The sequence below is a fragment of the Antechinus flavipes genome, chromosome 3 (assembly GCF_016432865.1).
Source record: "Antechinus flavipes isolate AdamAnt ecotype Samford, QLD, Australia chromosome 3, AdamAnt_v2, whole genome shotgun sequence".
NCBI classification, from domain to species: Eukaryota; Metazoa; Chordata; class Mammalia; order Dasyuromorphia; family Dasyuridae; genus Antechinus; species Antechinus flavipes.
The window spans coordinates 9097042-9114717 of record NC_067400.1 but is presented as its reverse complement, the minus strand read 5'-3'; the positions used below and the strand labels follow the sequence as shown (position 1 = coordinate 9114717).

The 17676-nt window shown below is 46.1% G+C and overlaps 1 protein-coding gene across 2 annotated transcripts in view; it reads left to right on the top strand.

Annotated features, from left to right (window-relative positions):
- The first annotated feature begins 4074 nt into the window (after positions 1 to 4074).
- The window catches only part of GAL3ST2 (galactose-3-O-sulfotransferase 2), a 38976-nt gene continuing 25374 nt past the window's right edge, over positions 4075 to 17676 (top strand). Inside the window, exon 1 of one of the 2 annotated variants that reach the window (XM_051991668.1) lies at positions 4075 to 4505. In XM_051991668.1, coding sequence (XP_051847628.1) covers positions 4483 to 4505 — 23 coding nt within the window. In that variant the 5' untranslated portion in view covers positions 4075 to 4482. Of the gene's footprint in view, positions 4506 to 12655; positions 13416 to 17676 lie in introns of those variants that run through there. The other variant, XM_051991667.1, reaches the window with a different exon arrangement.

Sequence of the window (17676 nt, the reverse complement as noted above, 5' to 3'; positions counted from 1 at the left end):
TTTCTTTCAATTCCTGGTCTTCCAATGGATCTGTTGTCTTACTTACATAGGTTGTTTCTCAATGGTACAAATTTCCAACCCATCCACGTCTTCTACTTTGTGTTGACATACAACCTCTCATCTTCACTGAGGAAAAGGCTGATTTTCTCTCTGCAAAGGCTTGCCTTCCTCCTTGTATCTCAGATGCTATTAGTCTTTTACCTGGACTATTATAGATAATGATAGTAATGATAGTGAAAGAATCAAATAAAATGTAAGATACATTAAAGATACATAGATAGTATATATGTATAATATAATATTAATATAATAGTAAAAAATGAGCACAGATTTTGATTCACATGTTTCCACTATCACTCCTCCCCGATTTATCTTCTACCATTACTAAAATGATATTTTCAAGGCATTAGAGAGAATGGCTTGTGTATATCACAAAGGGAGTATAACATGATGCATTGGGGTGGGGAAAAATTGGAACTATTTACATTTCTTTAAGAAAAGAGAGAAACTGAGTCTCGAGCCCATTGTCCATGGATTGACCCTAGAGCCCTTCCTCAGTCTGCATGTCGGAAGTCATCTGTCATATCCAGCTTTGAAGGTTTCCTGAAGGAAGAATGGGCATTGATCGCTCAGAGAGGGCGATAGTGGCAGCCTCAGCCACCCGTTCACCTTCATTATATTGGGATGTATTGGAGTTTACTAGTGCCAGGTAAATATTACTGAATTTTAACTAAACTAAGTCTCTTAAATTAGAAAAGTCACTTAAATTCCTGTGATGAATTGCAGATGATATCAGAATGAACATTAATTAATTGACTTTAATATGAATCAATGCTCAAAGATACAAATCTGACTTTGTCACCCCTCTTAAACCCTCAGAGATTCCAGAAATTGTCTCTAGGAATCAAATACATTTTTTCCCTCTGAATTTCAAGACCCTTCACAATCTTTCCTTCCTTTCTTGTTTTTCCAGTCTTATTACTGTCTGTCTTTCTTTTATGAATTCTGTTTTTTTTTTTATTAAAGCTTTTTATTTTTCAGAATGTATGTGTGGACAATTATTTGACATTAGCCCTTGAAAATCCTTGTTTTGCAATTTCCCCCCCTTCTCCCATGCCCTTCTCTAGATGGCAAGTAGTCCAATATGTGTTAAATATAGTAGAAATATATGTTAAATCCAATATATGCATATATAATTATCGTGCTGCACAAGAAAAAATTGAATCAAATAAAATGCAAGCAGACAACAGAGAGTGAGAATGCTGTGTGTGATCCACGCTCAGTTCTCACGGTTCTCTCTCTGGGTGCAGATGGCTCTCTTCATTACTGAACAATTGGAACTGGTTTGAATCCTCTCATTGCTGAAGAGAGCCACGTCCGTCAGAATTGATCATCATATGATCTTGTTGTTGCCTTGTACAATGATCTCATTTGTGAATTCTGTTTTGATGATACATAGAAAAAGTATTTTGAAGGGCATAATCTCTTGGGAACTACTGTGCTAAGTTCTGGAAATATGAATATGCTTTGAGGAGCTTAGATTCTAATGGGGGAAGATGATCCATAAATGGGACCCGACAAAGGACAGTGTCCTCTACGGGCAAGGGAAAGAGATGCATAAAGTGTTGAGATTCAAGAGTTGAGTGGGGAGTGAAGTGGGAATGGATAGTATGGATCCTGCATGAAATGGTCTAACCAACTGGAGGAGAGGGTCCCAGGGGCAGAAAAACAGCTGAAAATCCAGCTAGAAAGCTGGAGATTTTTGAGGAATGGGGCCCGCCCTCCGGACTGGTGAATCTCTGGTTGGGAATCGCCTTTCTCGAGTGGCTCCCCTGAGGCTCCAGACTGTTCCACTTCCTCAGCACTTTGCCCTGTGCTTGAGCTGGGCTTTGAAGGAAACTCGGGGTGCTAAGAGCCTGAAAGGAAGAGATGCACTTGGGGGACAAACCTGTAAAAGGTGCAGAGATGAGCTGGAAGGTTGTATGAGGAGAAGCAAGAAGACCATAGAGGGCATGAAGGTGACTTCTACGGAATAAGGCTCGGAGAGCCCTGGGGAGTCGGGCCGTGGAGGCTCTGATGTCCGCAGGCTGTAGTTCCCACTTTCTTGCTTTTTGGTGCATCGGTTAGTTCTGCTGCTATTCTGATATTTTATATAGTCACCGGCACAGTTGAACGCGAATCAGGAGACCCCAGGGCTGGCCTAGAGGGCCGGGGCTCCCCCTCCCACTGTGGGCTCCCGCTGGGAGCTCACCCCGATGCAGGTTCTTGCCCGGGAGGGCCTGGCTTTGGAAGAGAAGGGTCGGGCTCTTCCTGCCACCATCGTGAATCCCTGGGAAAAATCATGAAGAGGAAGCAGCGCTCTAGGACTTTGACTTGCAGAGGAAATCACCTGGGAGTTCCTTATAACACCAATATCCAGACACACTCCTTGTCGAGAGAGCTGAAGTACTGACAAGTTTTATTCTGTGAAAGGATAAATGGGGGGGGGGGAAGCTCACTGATTAAGTGCCCACTGTGTGCCGCAGAGAACTGGTATGAAGGTACTCAAGGAAGGCAGGAGCAGGGGACTTGTCCGGGATCACACAGCCCTGCGCTTTCTGCAGCCTGGGAGCCCCAGCTGCCTCTCACCTTCTGAGGTTACCTCCCCTTCTGATATGTCTTGTCGGCACTTGGCTATCTGCATGTCCTCCTGCCGCCCAGGCCCCTTCAGTGAGAACGGAAGCCCCTTTGAGGCAGGGTTGGCAGGGCTTAGCACAGTGCGTGGCCCCCAGACCGTGGTTGATTGATTGACCGCTGGGTGGGAGGGAGACCCGAAAAGGGCCTTGAACCTCTCGGAAGACCAAGTGTCAAACACTTTTCTTGAGTAATTGAAACCCTGTGTTTGCCTTTCCCAGTGAATGCTCCTAACCAAGGGCCGGTCCGTCTGCCAGCAGAGCTGCCCACCTCCCACTAGGAGTTAGAAACTGGATACGACTTCCTGAATTGCTCACGGCTTTGCAGATCCTGCTGTAAGCCTGGCAGGCGGGGAGGACCTGGAAGCAGCAGCCCCGGCCACCTGTAGTTTCGATTTCTTGTAACTACGTCCTCCGGGGGCTGAGCTTGTCCCTCATCTCTGGGTGAGACCTGACTTTGCCCTGCCCAGGTCCACGTTCTACCCTTTGGTGCCATTTTATGCCCCAACTCAGCATAAAAAAGGGAAGAACCAAACCTGGGCCTGACCCTTTTCATCCTGGGTTTTAAGAGGGCTGAGTGTGCCATGGGCAAAGGGTCTGGGGGGGGGTCAAAGGCAGGAGAGAAAGTCTCAGATATGTTGAGATGTTCACGGTGATGCTCTCTGTGGGAATAAAGAACGAGGAACAAAGTGAGGGCCCGGTCCTGCGTGACCTTCGGCACGTCGTCTTCCGGGGTCTAGTTTCCTTCTCTGTACAATGAAGGCTTTGGATGAGGCAGCCTCTGGGGTCCCTCCCGCCCCCACATCTCTGCTCCTGTTGTGCTCCAAGAACTGCTGATGAGGTTTCAGGGAAACAGGGGAAGATGGGAGCGCTCCAGAAGGCTGGCACCTTACATGACTGCAAAAAAGTAAATGAAGGAAGGGGAACTGAACTTTGAGTAGTGGAAAAAGCAAGAACTGCCTCCCTTTTCTCTACAGAGACATATGGGGGGCTATCAGGGAAGGGGACGCTTGCTCGATCCCCAAGCAGTCATCGACGCTCCTTACCAGGTGCCATGGCAGGACATGGGAAAGGAGGAGAGGAAGCCCTCCTGCTCTCCGGGGGCTTACAGTCTATTTGGAAGAGAGAGCTCGTGGACACACAGGAGGAGACAAAAATCAATACAAGTAAATTTGAGAAGGGTGTGACACTGGCAGCTGAGAGATCAAGGAAGGCTCATGAAACAATTTCCCTCTTCTTGAGGAAAAAGGTGGGGGACTAGTAGGTCAGAATGTTGTCTACGTGTCCAGAGCAGGATTACAATGTTTTTTTTGTTTATTTATTTTTTTGGCTCAACTTCCTTTTTTTTTTTTTTTTTTTTTTTTTTTTTTTTTTTTTTTTTTACTTCAAGGAAAGGCTCGATTTCAAGGAAGGGGATAGTCTGGTAGTCATATAATAACAGGTGACAAAACAACTTTTTTTTTTTAATTTAAAGAAAAGGAATTAGGAGTGGAGGGGACAGGAAGGGTTGGTTAAATATCTACGTGGTATGGGCGCGACAGGAGCCCTGGACATGGTTTTTAATCTTCTGAAATTTACTCAAAGTTTTCCATTTAATACCTTAAGTCTGAGATGAGCTGTCGGGCTCGATTGGTCTCCTGGTATCTGTGTGCTTAGCCACGCTCCACCCACCCAGCCTGTCTCGGCTCTCGGATGCCAGGAAGGCTGTTGTATAAGGTCGTTCCCTCCAGGGCAGAGAAGCAGGGCTGAGGGCACTCAGCCTGCGCTAGTGGGTCTCTGGCTCAGCGGCTCCCCCTCGGTCCCACACAGCATGACTTTGGGATGCAAATGGAGGTAAGGGAGGGGCAGCTGGCCCCAGGCTGTGGCCTGGAGGGGGGAGGGCAGATTCGTGTGCCAGGGAAAGTCAGGTGGGAAGAACCCTGCGCCCAAAGGAGTGTTGGAGTTGGAGGCAGATTTCTTGGGACCCGATCGATGCTGGGGGAGAAGGTGGTTGGTGCTCTCTGCGACAAACAGATGCTCGTTTTAATGCTGGTCATTTGATGAAAGGCGATGGTGCCATCGGTGTGTGTATTAGGTGTGGGTGGGCTGGGAACCCGAGGATCTGGGTATGAACCCCCCCCCACACCAGCTGGGCGACCCGGGACAAGCCGTCACCTCTCTGGGTCTCAGTTTTGTCAAACCCCTTCTTGGGCTCTGGGCCCAGGCTCTCATGTGACTCTTAGACTAGTAGGATTGTCAGAAGCTTCAGTCTCCTCAAGTGAAAAGTGGGGACCACAATATCCTCTCCTTCCAGGGCTGAGATGAGAATAGTTATTTTACCCACAATTTAAAGGGGATTTGGGAAGAGTCTGGAATTTCATGCAGGGGAAGCTTGTGATCTTGAAAGTCGCGGTCCACTGGCCCCAGCTTGGGAAAACTTTGTGCATTTTTGGAGCTGGTCAGTGTTCTCAACTTCAGAAAACTCCAGGGATTCTGTCTTAATTTTTTTCTTTCCCCCCAGAAAAGTCATGTTTTGAAAGAAAACATAGATTCCCCTCTTTAAAAAACCCTCAAGCAAAAACAAAGTTAAAAAAAAAAGAGAGAGAGAATGCTTCAGTCTGTATTCAGACACAATCAATTCCTTCTCTGGATACGGACAGGACTTTTCATCATAAATCCTTCACAGCAGTCATGGATCGTTGTTCTGCTGAGAATAGCAGTCATTTATTGACAGCTGATCATCCCAGAACCTTGCTGTTGCTTTGTACACAGTTTCCCTTTGCTTGAGTTCATGGAGGGCTTCCCGGGTTTTTCTGAGAGCATCCTGCTTATCATTTCCCACGGTATTCCACCACATCCACGGTTTATTCAACATTCTCCAATTGCCTTAATTCCTGACCCTGCAATTCCTTGTGAGACTTTGTTACATTCAGATGGATGGTTTGTCTCTGAGGGAGGAGTGGGGCCAGAAGCAGCATTTTTCTCCCTGAAGTCTTAGTCCTGCCCATTTCTGAGCTCGAAGGACAATGAGACTGAGAGACTCAAGGCGAGACTCGGGAGCCCCATATTCTTAGACTTATGGGGCAGCTGATCCAAGTTCATTTTATAGGAATGAAAAGCAAAGCCTAGGCAGGCCAAATATAGCGTGGAGCCTGTTTGAATGAGTCTCTTTCATGTGTTCGGAAGGGCAAGGTTGTGCTGGAAAGGATCCTGGATTTGGTATCGGAAAGACGTGTTCGAATTGTGTCAGACATTTAAAGCTTGTGTGACGCTGGACAAGTCATTTAACCTCCTCTTTATCTCAGTTTCTCCATCTGCAAAATGAGTGGGCTGGACTTGATGACTTCTCAGGTTCTGAATCCGTGAAAGATAACGTATTTGTCTGATATCCCTTTGAGCTCTGGCTTGCTCTCTTGTATAATGGAGATAATAAAAGCCCCTATCTCACAAGGAGCAAATGAGACAATATATAGGAAGCTCTTTGAAAATTTTAATAAGTTTTGTAGGTGCTACTTATGTCTAGATTGTAATTATGAATTTGGGGCTGCTTTAAAAGTCTTAGATGAGTAAAATAGCAAATAAAGGAATTCTTTGAGAATAAGCTTTAGAAAAGCTACTTCTCAAAATCTTGTAACTTTCTTGCTAATTCTTATTTATTCTCAATTTGCTCCAAATTTCAGATATTCCATAAAGAGTGATTAAAAAATTTCTTTCTAACTTGTCTATCATCCCAACTTGATGATATGAGCCAGACTTTATGGTCTTAGCCCTTAGGATGTCCTGGCTGGATATCTTCTTATAGCCTCTTTCCATTGCTGAATATATGTTCTTTCTTTATTTTAAAATTTCAATTTCCAGACACATCCCATTCCCTGCTCAAAATCCAGAAGACCAATCCCTTGAAACAAAGAATAAAAAAAGAAATAAAAAAAATCCACCAGAAAACAATCAACTAAATCTGGAAAAATAAGCTAAGTTCCACATCTACAGTTCCTCCCCTTTCCTTATCTGCTTCTGTTCAAGTCTTTATTCTTTTCTGGAATTCCTTTTTTATGTCTCTTCCATGGAGAAGAGGAAAAAGTGGGCAAGCTGCTTGGAATAGTTCTTTAAGAAGAATTAAACAGACTTCCCTAGACAGAAGCTGATGAGTAGGTATCATTTGAAATTTATGTTCAGTGATTTCCTCAGTGGCCTGAACTTATAGAAACTTCCATGAGTAAGAGTTTTTTTTCCCCCAGAAATGTCTTCCACAAAGAATACCTTAATGAGAAATTTTTTTTCTTTTTAAGGCAAACAATAAGTTTTGAACGAAGATTTTAACTGGTTTTATTCCACTGAGGATGTGGAAATGTACTGTGAGCAGTTGGTGTCAGAGTTACCGGGTTGACCTGAAGTATTCTCTTTTTCCTGTAAATGTAGAATTGCTTGCCCCAGGGCCATAAAGGCAAAGACTGGAAGGAAGCTTGTACTTCGGGTACAGTAGGTTGAGAATAAGTGGGGGGGGAGTTAGCCCTTTAAGTGGTTAGGCAACGTCCTTAGCAAACTTTACAACACTGTGTGTACGTTTGTTTGTCATTCTTGTGGCAGGCGGAAGGAGAGAGATTACTCTCTAAAGCTCACAGGTGTGAGGAATATTCGGTGCCAGTGTTTGTGAATGGGAATGTGCTGAGTGAGTAGATGAGAGTGTGAATTCACGTCCTGAAGCCCTGCCCTGGGGATCAGAGTCTCAGTGGGGTAGGAGCTCAAACACTAAGGACTGATGAGAACAGCAGGGTGGGTCCATAGGGAGAAACCCTTGGAACTGGTTTCCTTGAGAAATCAAGCCAAGATTGGGAGTCTGAGAAAAAAGAGAGAGTGGGTGGAGTCTGGATCTCAGTGACCAATGATTCTGGTACAGGTGCTGAGTGATGGAAAAAGTCACTGATCAGATTTAGTTCTAAGCTAATAAATTCTGAGAAGGCTTCTTCCCCCTCCCATATTTCTCCAATGGTACAATCCTATCATTCCCTAAATAGAGTTTCTTAAGCAATGGTTTCCCAGAATTTTTTTTAATACAAGAAAATTTAGAAACGCAGCAATAACTTTCATAATATCATGAATTAAAAAAATTAAAACATGAATTTTAAAATTTCAAACAAAACTTAATCTTTGACATGAAATCAATCAATTGCATTTTTAAATTAACCCACATGGAAAATCATACATTCTATCACAAGTAACTTTTAAGCTTGCAATCCTTATGACTGGGAAAGGCTTTAATACCAAAGATTTTGTTAAAGACAGAACCAGCAAAAAAATAATATATGAGACAATGCTGGGTGGGGGTGGGAAAGTTGAATATTCTTACTTATCCTTTTAGACTAAGAAATAAAGAAGGGGAGGGGGTGGGAAGAAGAGGGGATATAGGAACACAAGGTTTTTCAAGGGTTAGTGTTGAAAAATTATACTTGCATATGTTTTGAAAATTAAAAAAACTTCAATAAAAAAGAAATGAAGATGGCAGGACATAGTAATAAGTTTTGACTAATTATCCTAATAGGAAAATATATCTCTCTGTAAATGAAATCCCATAAGACAAATAATTACTAGGAACAGAGCACAGAGAATGAAGTAATCATAATAGATAACATTTGTGGTGCTTGATATATGCTATGGGCAAGGCATGGGGCTTAGCACTTTATAAACAACTCTTTCCACAAAGTAACCCTGTGAAATGAGTGGATTTTATTAACAGACTCTTATCTAACTTCAATTGTAAGGGACAAAGATTAAAATATATTCAATTTTAAAATTTCAAAATATATTTCATTGAAATCCTCTTTAAAACAAAATAGAAGATATTTCTGATTTTAATTTTATTAATTAGTGGTTATATCTTTGTCCCGTAAACTTCATACTTGTCTGATTATTTCCTTATTCTGAGATTTCAAAGATGATTTGTGGTAATATATATTATACTGACTAGCCCCTAGGTGGCACCATAGTGGACTGCCCACCAGTCCTGAAATCGGGAAGATTCATCTAAATGAGTTCAAATCCAACCTTACACGGTTATTAGCTGGGTGATCCTGGGCAAGTCACCTCACCCTATTTGACTCAGTTTCCTCATGTGTAAAATGAACTGGAGAAGGAAATAGCCAACCACTCCAGTATCTTGGTCAAAAACCAACAACAGATGGGGTCACGAAGAGTCAGACGTGACTGAATAACAGCAACAATCATTATTTAATAGCAAGTCTATCTTAACTCATTCTAAGCAATTTCTTCTATACAATTGATCTTTACAGCAATGAATTTCTCCTTTGCCACAAAATGTTGTTAAATAAAACCAATGATTTACCAAGCTTTTACTTTCTAAATTGCATAGTTTATTTCAATTCAGGTGACTTTCTCATTTACTTAAAGCAAATGAACTCTGTTGAATTATTACTAATTAGTTGCAATTCAGTTATCCTCCAGGAGATGAAAGCACCTCATTTCATCTTAGCTGCAAACTTCCCAAAATTCATTAAGATGTATTTAGCAGTTATAAGTCTTTATCAGCTTACAAAAGCCTGATCTATCCAAATAAAAATGAAGTCCTGTTATATCATTCACAGAAGTATAATATTCTATAATTCCCAAATCAAGAAAGTTGCATTGTTCAGTTCTTAACAACATGATTTCCTTTCAGACAGTAGAAACAACTAGCCTGGTTCCAAGACCCTAGATTTTTTTTTTCTCTTTCATTGCTTCATCCTTTCCCTCTCCCATTGCTCCCTCTCATCCAGTGGCCACGCCTTGTCAGTTGTCATTCTGTGGCATTTCCTGAATCTAAACTTGTCTACTTCCACCTTAATTCAGGGCTTTATCACCTCTCAGTAGGAGTACCTTGATAACACCCTAATTGATTTTCCTATGAAAGAGAGGAAAGGAGGGAGGGAGGAGGAAGGGAGAGATAGAAAAAAGAAAAGAAGAAAGGCTAAGAGGAAGAAAGAAGGGAGAGAAAATGAGAGGAAAGGAAGGAGGGAGAAGGAATGTAAAGATAAAGAGAGAAGGGAGGAGGAGGGGAGAAAAGGAGGAAGAGAAAGAGAGGAAAGGAGGGAGGGAGGATGAGGGAAGAGATAGAGAAAAAAGAAGTTTGAGAAAAAAAGAGGAAAGAAGAGAGGGAAGAGGAGGGGAGAGGTAAAGAAAAGAAGAAAGGCTAATGGGAAGGAAGGAGGGAGAGAAAAAGAGAGGAAAGGAAGGAGGGAGGAGGAAGGGAGAAAAGGAGGAAGAAAAAGAAGAAAGGAGGGAAGGAGGATGAGGAAAGAGATAGAGAAGAAAGAGTTTGAGGAGAAGAAAGAAGGAGGGAGAGGAAAGGAGAGGAAAAGAGGGAAGGAGGAGGAAGGTAAAGATAAAGAGAGAAGGGAGGAGGAGGGGAGAGATAGAGAAGAAAGAAGTTTGAGAAGGAGAAGAAAGAAGGAGGGGGAGAAAAGAAGGGAAGGAGGAGGAAGGGAGAAATAAAGAGAGCTGTACAGCAGTGCCATGGTTGGATTGGTGTTTTGAGAGCATCAATCATGGAACAGTGGAGGATGGATTGAAGTGGAGAGAGACTGAAGTGGTATAAGGAAGATCAATTAGGATATTCTCAGGGTACTCTAATGGCTCTCAGAAAGATAAGGGATATAGGCTCTTCTACTGCCTTAGCAGGAAGAACAGGTGCCTTTGCTTTATGCACACTCCATCCGGGCAAACTGGCCTGCTCCTCCTTCCCTTGATACAAGCATCCATCCTTCATTCTGCGCTTTTGCCTAGGTTGCCTTGAAGGCCCTCCTTCCTTCTGTTTGCCTCTTGGTATCCAAGAGATGGAGAAGGTCAGTTTAAACCTTAGCTCATACTCGGTCACTCAGTGGTTGGTATTCTCTCCCCACCCTGGTTACTTTGTAACTTGTACTTTGTACATATTTATAGTGTGCAGTTGGCGAGCACAAAAAAGAGGCGGGTTCTGGGAACCGTAGGGACAGGGACGGGTTTCAACATTGTCATTATCAGTCATTGGCCCGTGATCGTTTCCAACATCATTATCAACTTTTCCCTGGAGTTTAAGGTTTATAAAGCGCCCTGCGCACCTCATCTCCCTTGGCTGTCTTCCAAATTCTAGGGGGTCGTTACCTCCGTTCTGTGGAAGATGAAGATGAGAAGCTCAGAGATGCTCCAGGTAGGACGTACTAAAGCTGAAGTTGGAACTCACGTTAGCGCTGCTTGACTTTTGCACGGGAACTCTGGGACTCTCGCCTGCAGAAGGAACGCGTTGGATAAAAGCACCAGGTGGTAGCCTTGTGGCTACAGACATGACAGTGCTCGGAAAATCTCCAGTGGAGAGCGCCCAGCCTGCGTAAGAGTTGGGACCGGCTCTGGAGGCGCAATACAAACCCAGAGTTGGGGAGCCCACCTGGGTTGGGGGGGCACTGGAGGGAATTCCTCCCCAGGAGCGCAGTGCTGGCGGGCAGTGCCCGCCTCTTCCCTTATTGTTCTCCTTGTCCGTCGGACGTGGCCCGTCACACCTTCTCCAGAATCTCCTGGCAGTTTGGCCCTTGCTGCAGTGGAGAAGGAGACCTATCACTTTCCTGGCCGCTCTGCACATGCTCATTCCCCCACTCGTGGGGGGCTCGTGAGGAGGGATGACCCACACAGACAGAGACTGCAGACACACTCGCGCTGGCTGTCCTGGGGCGCTGGGGGAAGACGTATGAGCTTTACGCCGTATGATTTCAGTAGGAAAGGGAGAGAGGGAAAAAATCCACAAAAGGAAACCGGGTAGTAAGATTTTCACAGTAACATTTTTCCCTTCTGACATGCAACGGAGGCTGGGAGGGTGTTGAGTTTGTTATTTTTCAGAGTGAGGCAGATCACCGCTGGGCCAAGGGCTTTCAGCCTAGTGCGCCAGCATATGGATCTGCAGTGACATGTTCTGTCTGACTGAGCAGTGGATGTTGATGGAAACAAACTTTGTCAAGGGTGTGTGAAATGCATTTTGGGGGAAGAGGGAAACCCTTCAACTATATTGTTTCACTACATCTAGAGTCAGCCAGAAGCTATTGACCTTTAGAATCATGAGCATTAAAAAAAAAAAAAAAAAAAAAAAAAAAAGGGCAGCTAGGACTTCCTGATTCCAAATCACTTCAAGTTCTAGCTGCATTCTACCTGCCCCTCTCTAGTGAAATAATAAAGAATTGTTAGATTATTTGAAGCATTTTAAACACCCTTAGGTGATAGTACCGATCTCTTAGAAATGGCTTGCTTTTTCCCTCTTCTTCTCTCTCTCTTCTCCTCCCTTCTTCCTTTCTTCTCTTTCTCTCCCTTCCCCTCTTTCCCTCTTCCTTCCTCCGTCCTTTCCTCTCTCCCTCCCTCCCTCCTTCTTTCTTCCTGTTCTCTTTCCTTCTTCCTTTCCTCTCTCTTTATCTCTCCCCTCCTCCTACCCACTTCTTTTCCTCTTTCTTTCTCTTCCTTTCTCCCCTCCCTTCTTTCCTTCTTATTCTCTCCCCTCCTTTTTTCTTCCCCTTCTCCTCCCTCCCTCCTTTCCTCTCTCTCCCCTCCTTTTTTCTTCCCCTTCTCTTTCCTTCTTCCTTTCCTCTCTCTTTATCTCTCCCCTCCTACTTCCCTCTTTTCCTCTCTCTTTCTCTTCCTTCTCCCCGCCCTTCTTTCCTTCTTGTTCTCTCCCTCCTTCTTTCTCTCCCTTCTCCTCCCTCCCTCCTTTCCTCTCTCTCCCTCCTTTTTTCTTCCCCTTCTCTTTCCTTCTTCCTTTCCTCTCTCTTTATCTCTCTCCTCCTACCTCCCTCTTTTCCTCTCTCTTTCTCTTCTTTTCTCCCCTCCCTTCTTTCCTTCTTGTTCTCTCCCCTCCTTCTTTCTCTCTCTTCTCCTCCCTCCCTCCTTCTTTCTCTCTCTTCTCCTCCCTTCTTCCTTTCTTCTCTTTCTCTCCCTTCTCCCCTCCTTTCCTCTCTCCCTCCCTCCTTTCCTCTCTCCCTCCCTCCTTTCCTCTCTCTTTCTCTTCCTCCTTCTCTCCCCTTCTTCTTCCCTCCTTCCTTTCTTTCTCATTCCCTCCCTCCTTTTCTCTCTCCCTTCCTTTTCCTACTTTTCTCTCCTTCGTTCTCCCTCTCTTTCTCCCTCCTTCTTGTCCCCCCCTCCCAAACATATCCCTTCCTCTTCCTTCCTCTCCTTCCCTCCTCACCTGGCAGATAGCTCATTTTTAAACGGAATTCATTTTCGTTATGAGCTCTGCAAACTTTAAACTGCTATTTGAAATGCCCTTTGCCCCTCACTGTTACACTAACTGAAGCTCGGGGCTGTGGAAAGGATGCTGCTGGACTTGGAGGGCTCAGCAATTGGCAGTTTCCCGCGGGACACGGGCTACGTGTCGGTGGGGAAGTCATTGCCCGCCTGGAAAAGGAAGGCTTCGGACTGAGTGACCTCTGAGGTCCCTTTCAGAGCTAACTCATCCTCGGGGGAGGGGAGCGATGCAAAGGTCCCAGCTTGGGGCTTGGGGGCAAAGGGATAGGAGCGGCCGGCGGGGGCCGGAGGTGAGCCTCCCAGGTGATGACAGCTCCGGGTCCGCCCGGCCCAGCCCCTCCCCGCCCTGCCCTCTCGCAGCCCGCCCCGGGCCGCCGAGCCCTTTCCTCCCCGGCTGGCCGGCTCTGCGGGCGCAGCCAGCGGGCCCCTGCCGCGGGCCGATCGCACACAGGCGGCTCTTTGTTTCCCCGGAGTCTTTCCCTGCAGGATGTCCTTGGGGCTGCTCCACGAATGGAGGTAAGCATGGAGGCGGGAGGAGCTGGGGAGGGCTAGGCCGACCGAGGTCGCAGGGGGAAGCTGGAAGGACCCGGTTTGGAGATAAGCTGGAGGGGAGCGAGCCTCCCCCGGCCCCCCCTTCAAACCAGAGCCAAGCCATCTCTGTTTGAGGTTGGCGAGCCACCTTTCCCAGGAAGCCAGAGGACGTTCTCTGCCTGGATTCCAGGGGGTCGGGCAGGAAGACTTGCTCTTCCGCCCCTCTCTCTGCCCCCGCCCCCCAAGCACCGCGGCCCCCCTCCGCCCGCGCTCTGTTTCCTTCTGCTGGCCCTGCTCGTCTCCCTGTTTAAGCCCCACGGCGCCCAGGCAGCGGCCAGACCCTTGGGTGGCGCCCGCCCCCTCCTCCCCAGCCGGAGCGCGGGGATCAGGACGCGCGGCCCCCTCTGAAGGTTTCTAACTTTACTTTGGGAAACGTTCCCCTTGGGCGGACATTTCTCCCTGCCTCAGGGGCGACTGTTTGAAAAGCTTGGAATCGTCCCAAGGCGCCACTTCAGAGTTTGGGAAAACAGCTTTCTGCCCCTGCCTCAATCTCAGAAGGTGCCCAGGGCATTGGGGAAACGAAAACTTTCTCTTTAGAGAGGGGAGGGGGAATGAGGGGGAAGAGAATCTTCCTCCTCCTTCTCCTCCTTCCTCCTCCTCCTCCTCCTCCTCCTCCTCCTCCTCTCCTCTCCTCCTCCTCTTCTTCCTCCTCCTCCTCTTCTTCCTCCTCCTCCTCCTTCTCCTCCTCCTCTTCTTCCTCCTTCTCCTCCTCCTCCTTTTCTTCCTTCTCTTCCTCCTCCTTCTCCTCCTCCTCTTCCTCCTCCTCTTTTCCTCCTTTTCCTCCTCCTTCCCCTTCTTTTCCTCCGTCTGCCTTTCTGTGTCTGCATCTCTCTGTCTCTGTGTCTCTGTCAAGCTCTCTGCCCCAGTTACTGCTGGGTTACCTGGTTCACGTGTTGCTTTCATTTTTCTTAAGTTCTTAAGAGAATTAAGAAAGACACGAAGTTTGGGACAAATCTCCAGTTTCGGCTTGTTGATCTTATCCTCAGAGAACCTCACTCTGCCCCCCCTTCCCCCCTCCCATAAAGGAGTCCTGTTAATATTATCAAGATCTGGACATAAAATCATAAAGATGCTACAGAGAATCGGGATGAGCTTGTCATTTACGGGACAGGAGAGCAATCTCCCGTTCTCCAGTCTGCTTCTCTGGTTGCTACAGCAGGAAAAGAAAGCATTAAGTAAACCCTGGGGGGCCTGCTTTCCCTTTCAGTAATAAATAGGTGGAGTGATTTTTTTTTTGTGTGTGTGTGTTTTAACTTAATTAACTTTTTGGGTAAGGATTATGAGGAATGGATTTAATATAAAAAGTTCAGTAAACAAATTTGATGTTTAAAAATGTTTAAAATCCATTTAAAATCTTTCACTAAAGCTCTCGTGCAGTTCTAAAGTCCCCAATGTGCAGAACCTCTCCCCTTCTCTTTAAATTTAATTCCTTGTTATTGAGTACTACTATGTGCCAGGAGACTGGGCTAGGGATTGGGGAAAGAAGAAAAATCACCCTTAACAGATCCTGCCCTCAAGGATAGTACATTCTGGTGTGTGTGCATCCTACCACTATCACCACTATACTACTATTACTACTATTACTACTACTACTACTACTACTACTACTACTACTACTACTACTACTACTACTACTACTACTACTACAACTACTACTACGACGCATATAGATAATGCTTTAAAGTTTTTAAAGTGCTTTAGAAATAACCTTGGAAGACATGTGCTAATTTTATCCCCATTTTAGAGCTGAAGGATTGGAGGCAGACAGGGAAGTGATTTGCCCGGATTTACACAATTAGAGAGAGTTGGAAGCTTGATTTGAGTTCCTCTTTCTGATAGTTCCGGGCTCTATCCTCTGTGCCATTTCAAAAGGAAGAGAACACTGGGCAGGAAAGGGATCAAGAAACATTTTGTGTAGTGGGAGCATGAGGGAGGCTTTGGAGGAAGCTGGAGACTCTGAAGCCTGGTGAAGAGAGCTTTCAAGGGTGTGGACCACCTGCAAAGGCACCTGTGCAGACAGGTACGCACTTTCTCCTCCCCTTCATCTGGGAATGGACAGTGCCTTTTTTGTTCAGTCATTTTCAGTCATATCTGACTCTTCCTGATCCCATTTGGGGTTGCCAGTTGCTGATCTTAGCCTCGGAGAAAGCTAAGGATTGAAGACTAAAAATGGAAGATGAGGGAGTCAGGGAAGTTTCTTGTACACTGAACTGATGGTTAGATCTTTGTTTTTTTTTTTTATTGAAGTTTTTTATTTTCAAAACATACGCAAGGATAATTTTTCAACATTGACCTGGAAAAACCTTATTTTCCAACATTCTCTCCCTTCCCTTCACTTTATTCTGACAAATAATCCAATGTATGTTAAATATGGTAAAAAGATATGTTAAATCCAATACAGGCACACGTATTATACAATTATCTGGCTGCACAAGAAGAATCGGTAGATCTTTGTTTTAGGGAGATGATATTGGCCACTGCGTGGAGGAACTTGGGAAGTGATCGTCTCTGAATCTGATTGGCCATCTCGTAGGTAGATGGAAGGGGATAAATAAGAGAGATCTCAAGGCAGCGATTTGTTTGGGGGTCAGAGTGGGATAACAGGGACCTGAGCGCGAGGACAGTGATGGCCTGAACCGAAATGGAGAAGTTTGGAGGAGCAGTGCTTTTAGGGAGGGGATATAACAAATCCTTTCCATTTGGGTACGTTGAGCTGGACAGGGTAACCATACAGCGCTTTCCAAGTGGAGCTATCTAACAGGTGTGGGGCGGGGGGGAAGGAGGAGCAGAAAGGCAAAGGTGAATTCAGACATTTTCCTCCTCTGTTTTCAGTTCTGAAATTCTGTATTGTTGTTATCGTTAATTATCAAGGAGTTGCACCAGCTCCTTAAGGGCAGGGACTGGGTTTTCTTCATGAAAGAAATGGAGAGAGGAGTCGGCAAGACCTGAGGTTAAAGTTTATCTTTGTATTGATAAGCTGGGGGATTCTGAGCCAATTACCTAACCCTGTTTGCCTCATTTTCCTCATCTGTAAAAGGAGATGGAAATGGCAAATCCCTCTAGTAGCTTTGCCAAGAAGCCCCCAAATGGGCCCATGAAGAGTCCTGCATGACTGAAATGACTGCAGAGCCCAGTTGTGCGCCCTGGTTAATCTTTCTGAGCCCCAGCTTCCCCGTGTGTAGACTAGCGGGAACAGCGTCTGAAGGGCGGGTCAGGAGACCGGGGAGGTTCCCATGAGCCCCTGGGCCTGTGATGCTTGTCTAGTTAGGCCGTTTCTTCAGCTTTCCCCGGCATTTGGAAGGCCCCGAAGGCCAGGGCAGTGTCTGCGGCTTGTGCTCAAGCAGAGCTGCCAAACCTGCTGTGATTGTTGTGCTGGGGAGATAGTCTTTTCGGAGGAAACTGAGCCTGCTCGCTTTGTGGGAGACCCAGGAGAGGGACCCGGGCGGTCCCCAAGCTTGCTGGACGGGTCAGGGCCTCCTGAGGGAGGGCTTTCCTCCTCCTCCCCCCCTGGCACCGGCCTCGGAGCTGGCAGCTCGTGGGGCTGTGGCTGCCCGGTGGCCAACCCTCCAGCAGAGCCTGGAGAAAATCCGGGTTAAGATGGCTCGTGGGCTTTGGGAAGGGGAGGGACAACTGGGGAAGATGATGGAGATCTTGAGCAGAAGCGAGGCCGTGGTTTGGCCATCAGCCAAGAACCGACTGTAGCCTTCCAGCAGTTGGACAGAGTCGCCTCTTGCCCTGCGGAGACTGTCCCCTCCCTCTCCCTGGGAGACTGGCTGTCATAACTCTCCCTGAGTTACCTCCACAGCCTCCGGGCGGGTCTGTTCCCTCCAGAGAAGCTGGAAGGGCCGAGCTCCAGGAGGAGCCATTTTCTTTCTTTCTTTTTCTTCTTGGTAACATCAAACTCCATTCGATAAATGGGCTGTAGGGGCAGCTAGGTGGCTCAGTGGCTAGAGCCCCAGCCTTAAGTCAGGAGGACCCGAGTTCAAATCTGGCCTCAGACACTTAACACTTCCTGGCTGTGTGACCCGGACAAGTCACTTCACCCCAGTTACCCCAGCCAAAAAAAATGTATTGTAAAATCAAGCTGTCAAGCATTTATCAAGTGCTTATCAAATACTGGCTATTTTGCTAAGACCATAATGTAAATCTGTATTTCTTTGGGTCATGTGAAGTTCAGGAGGCAAAA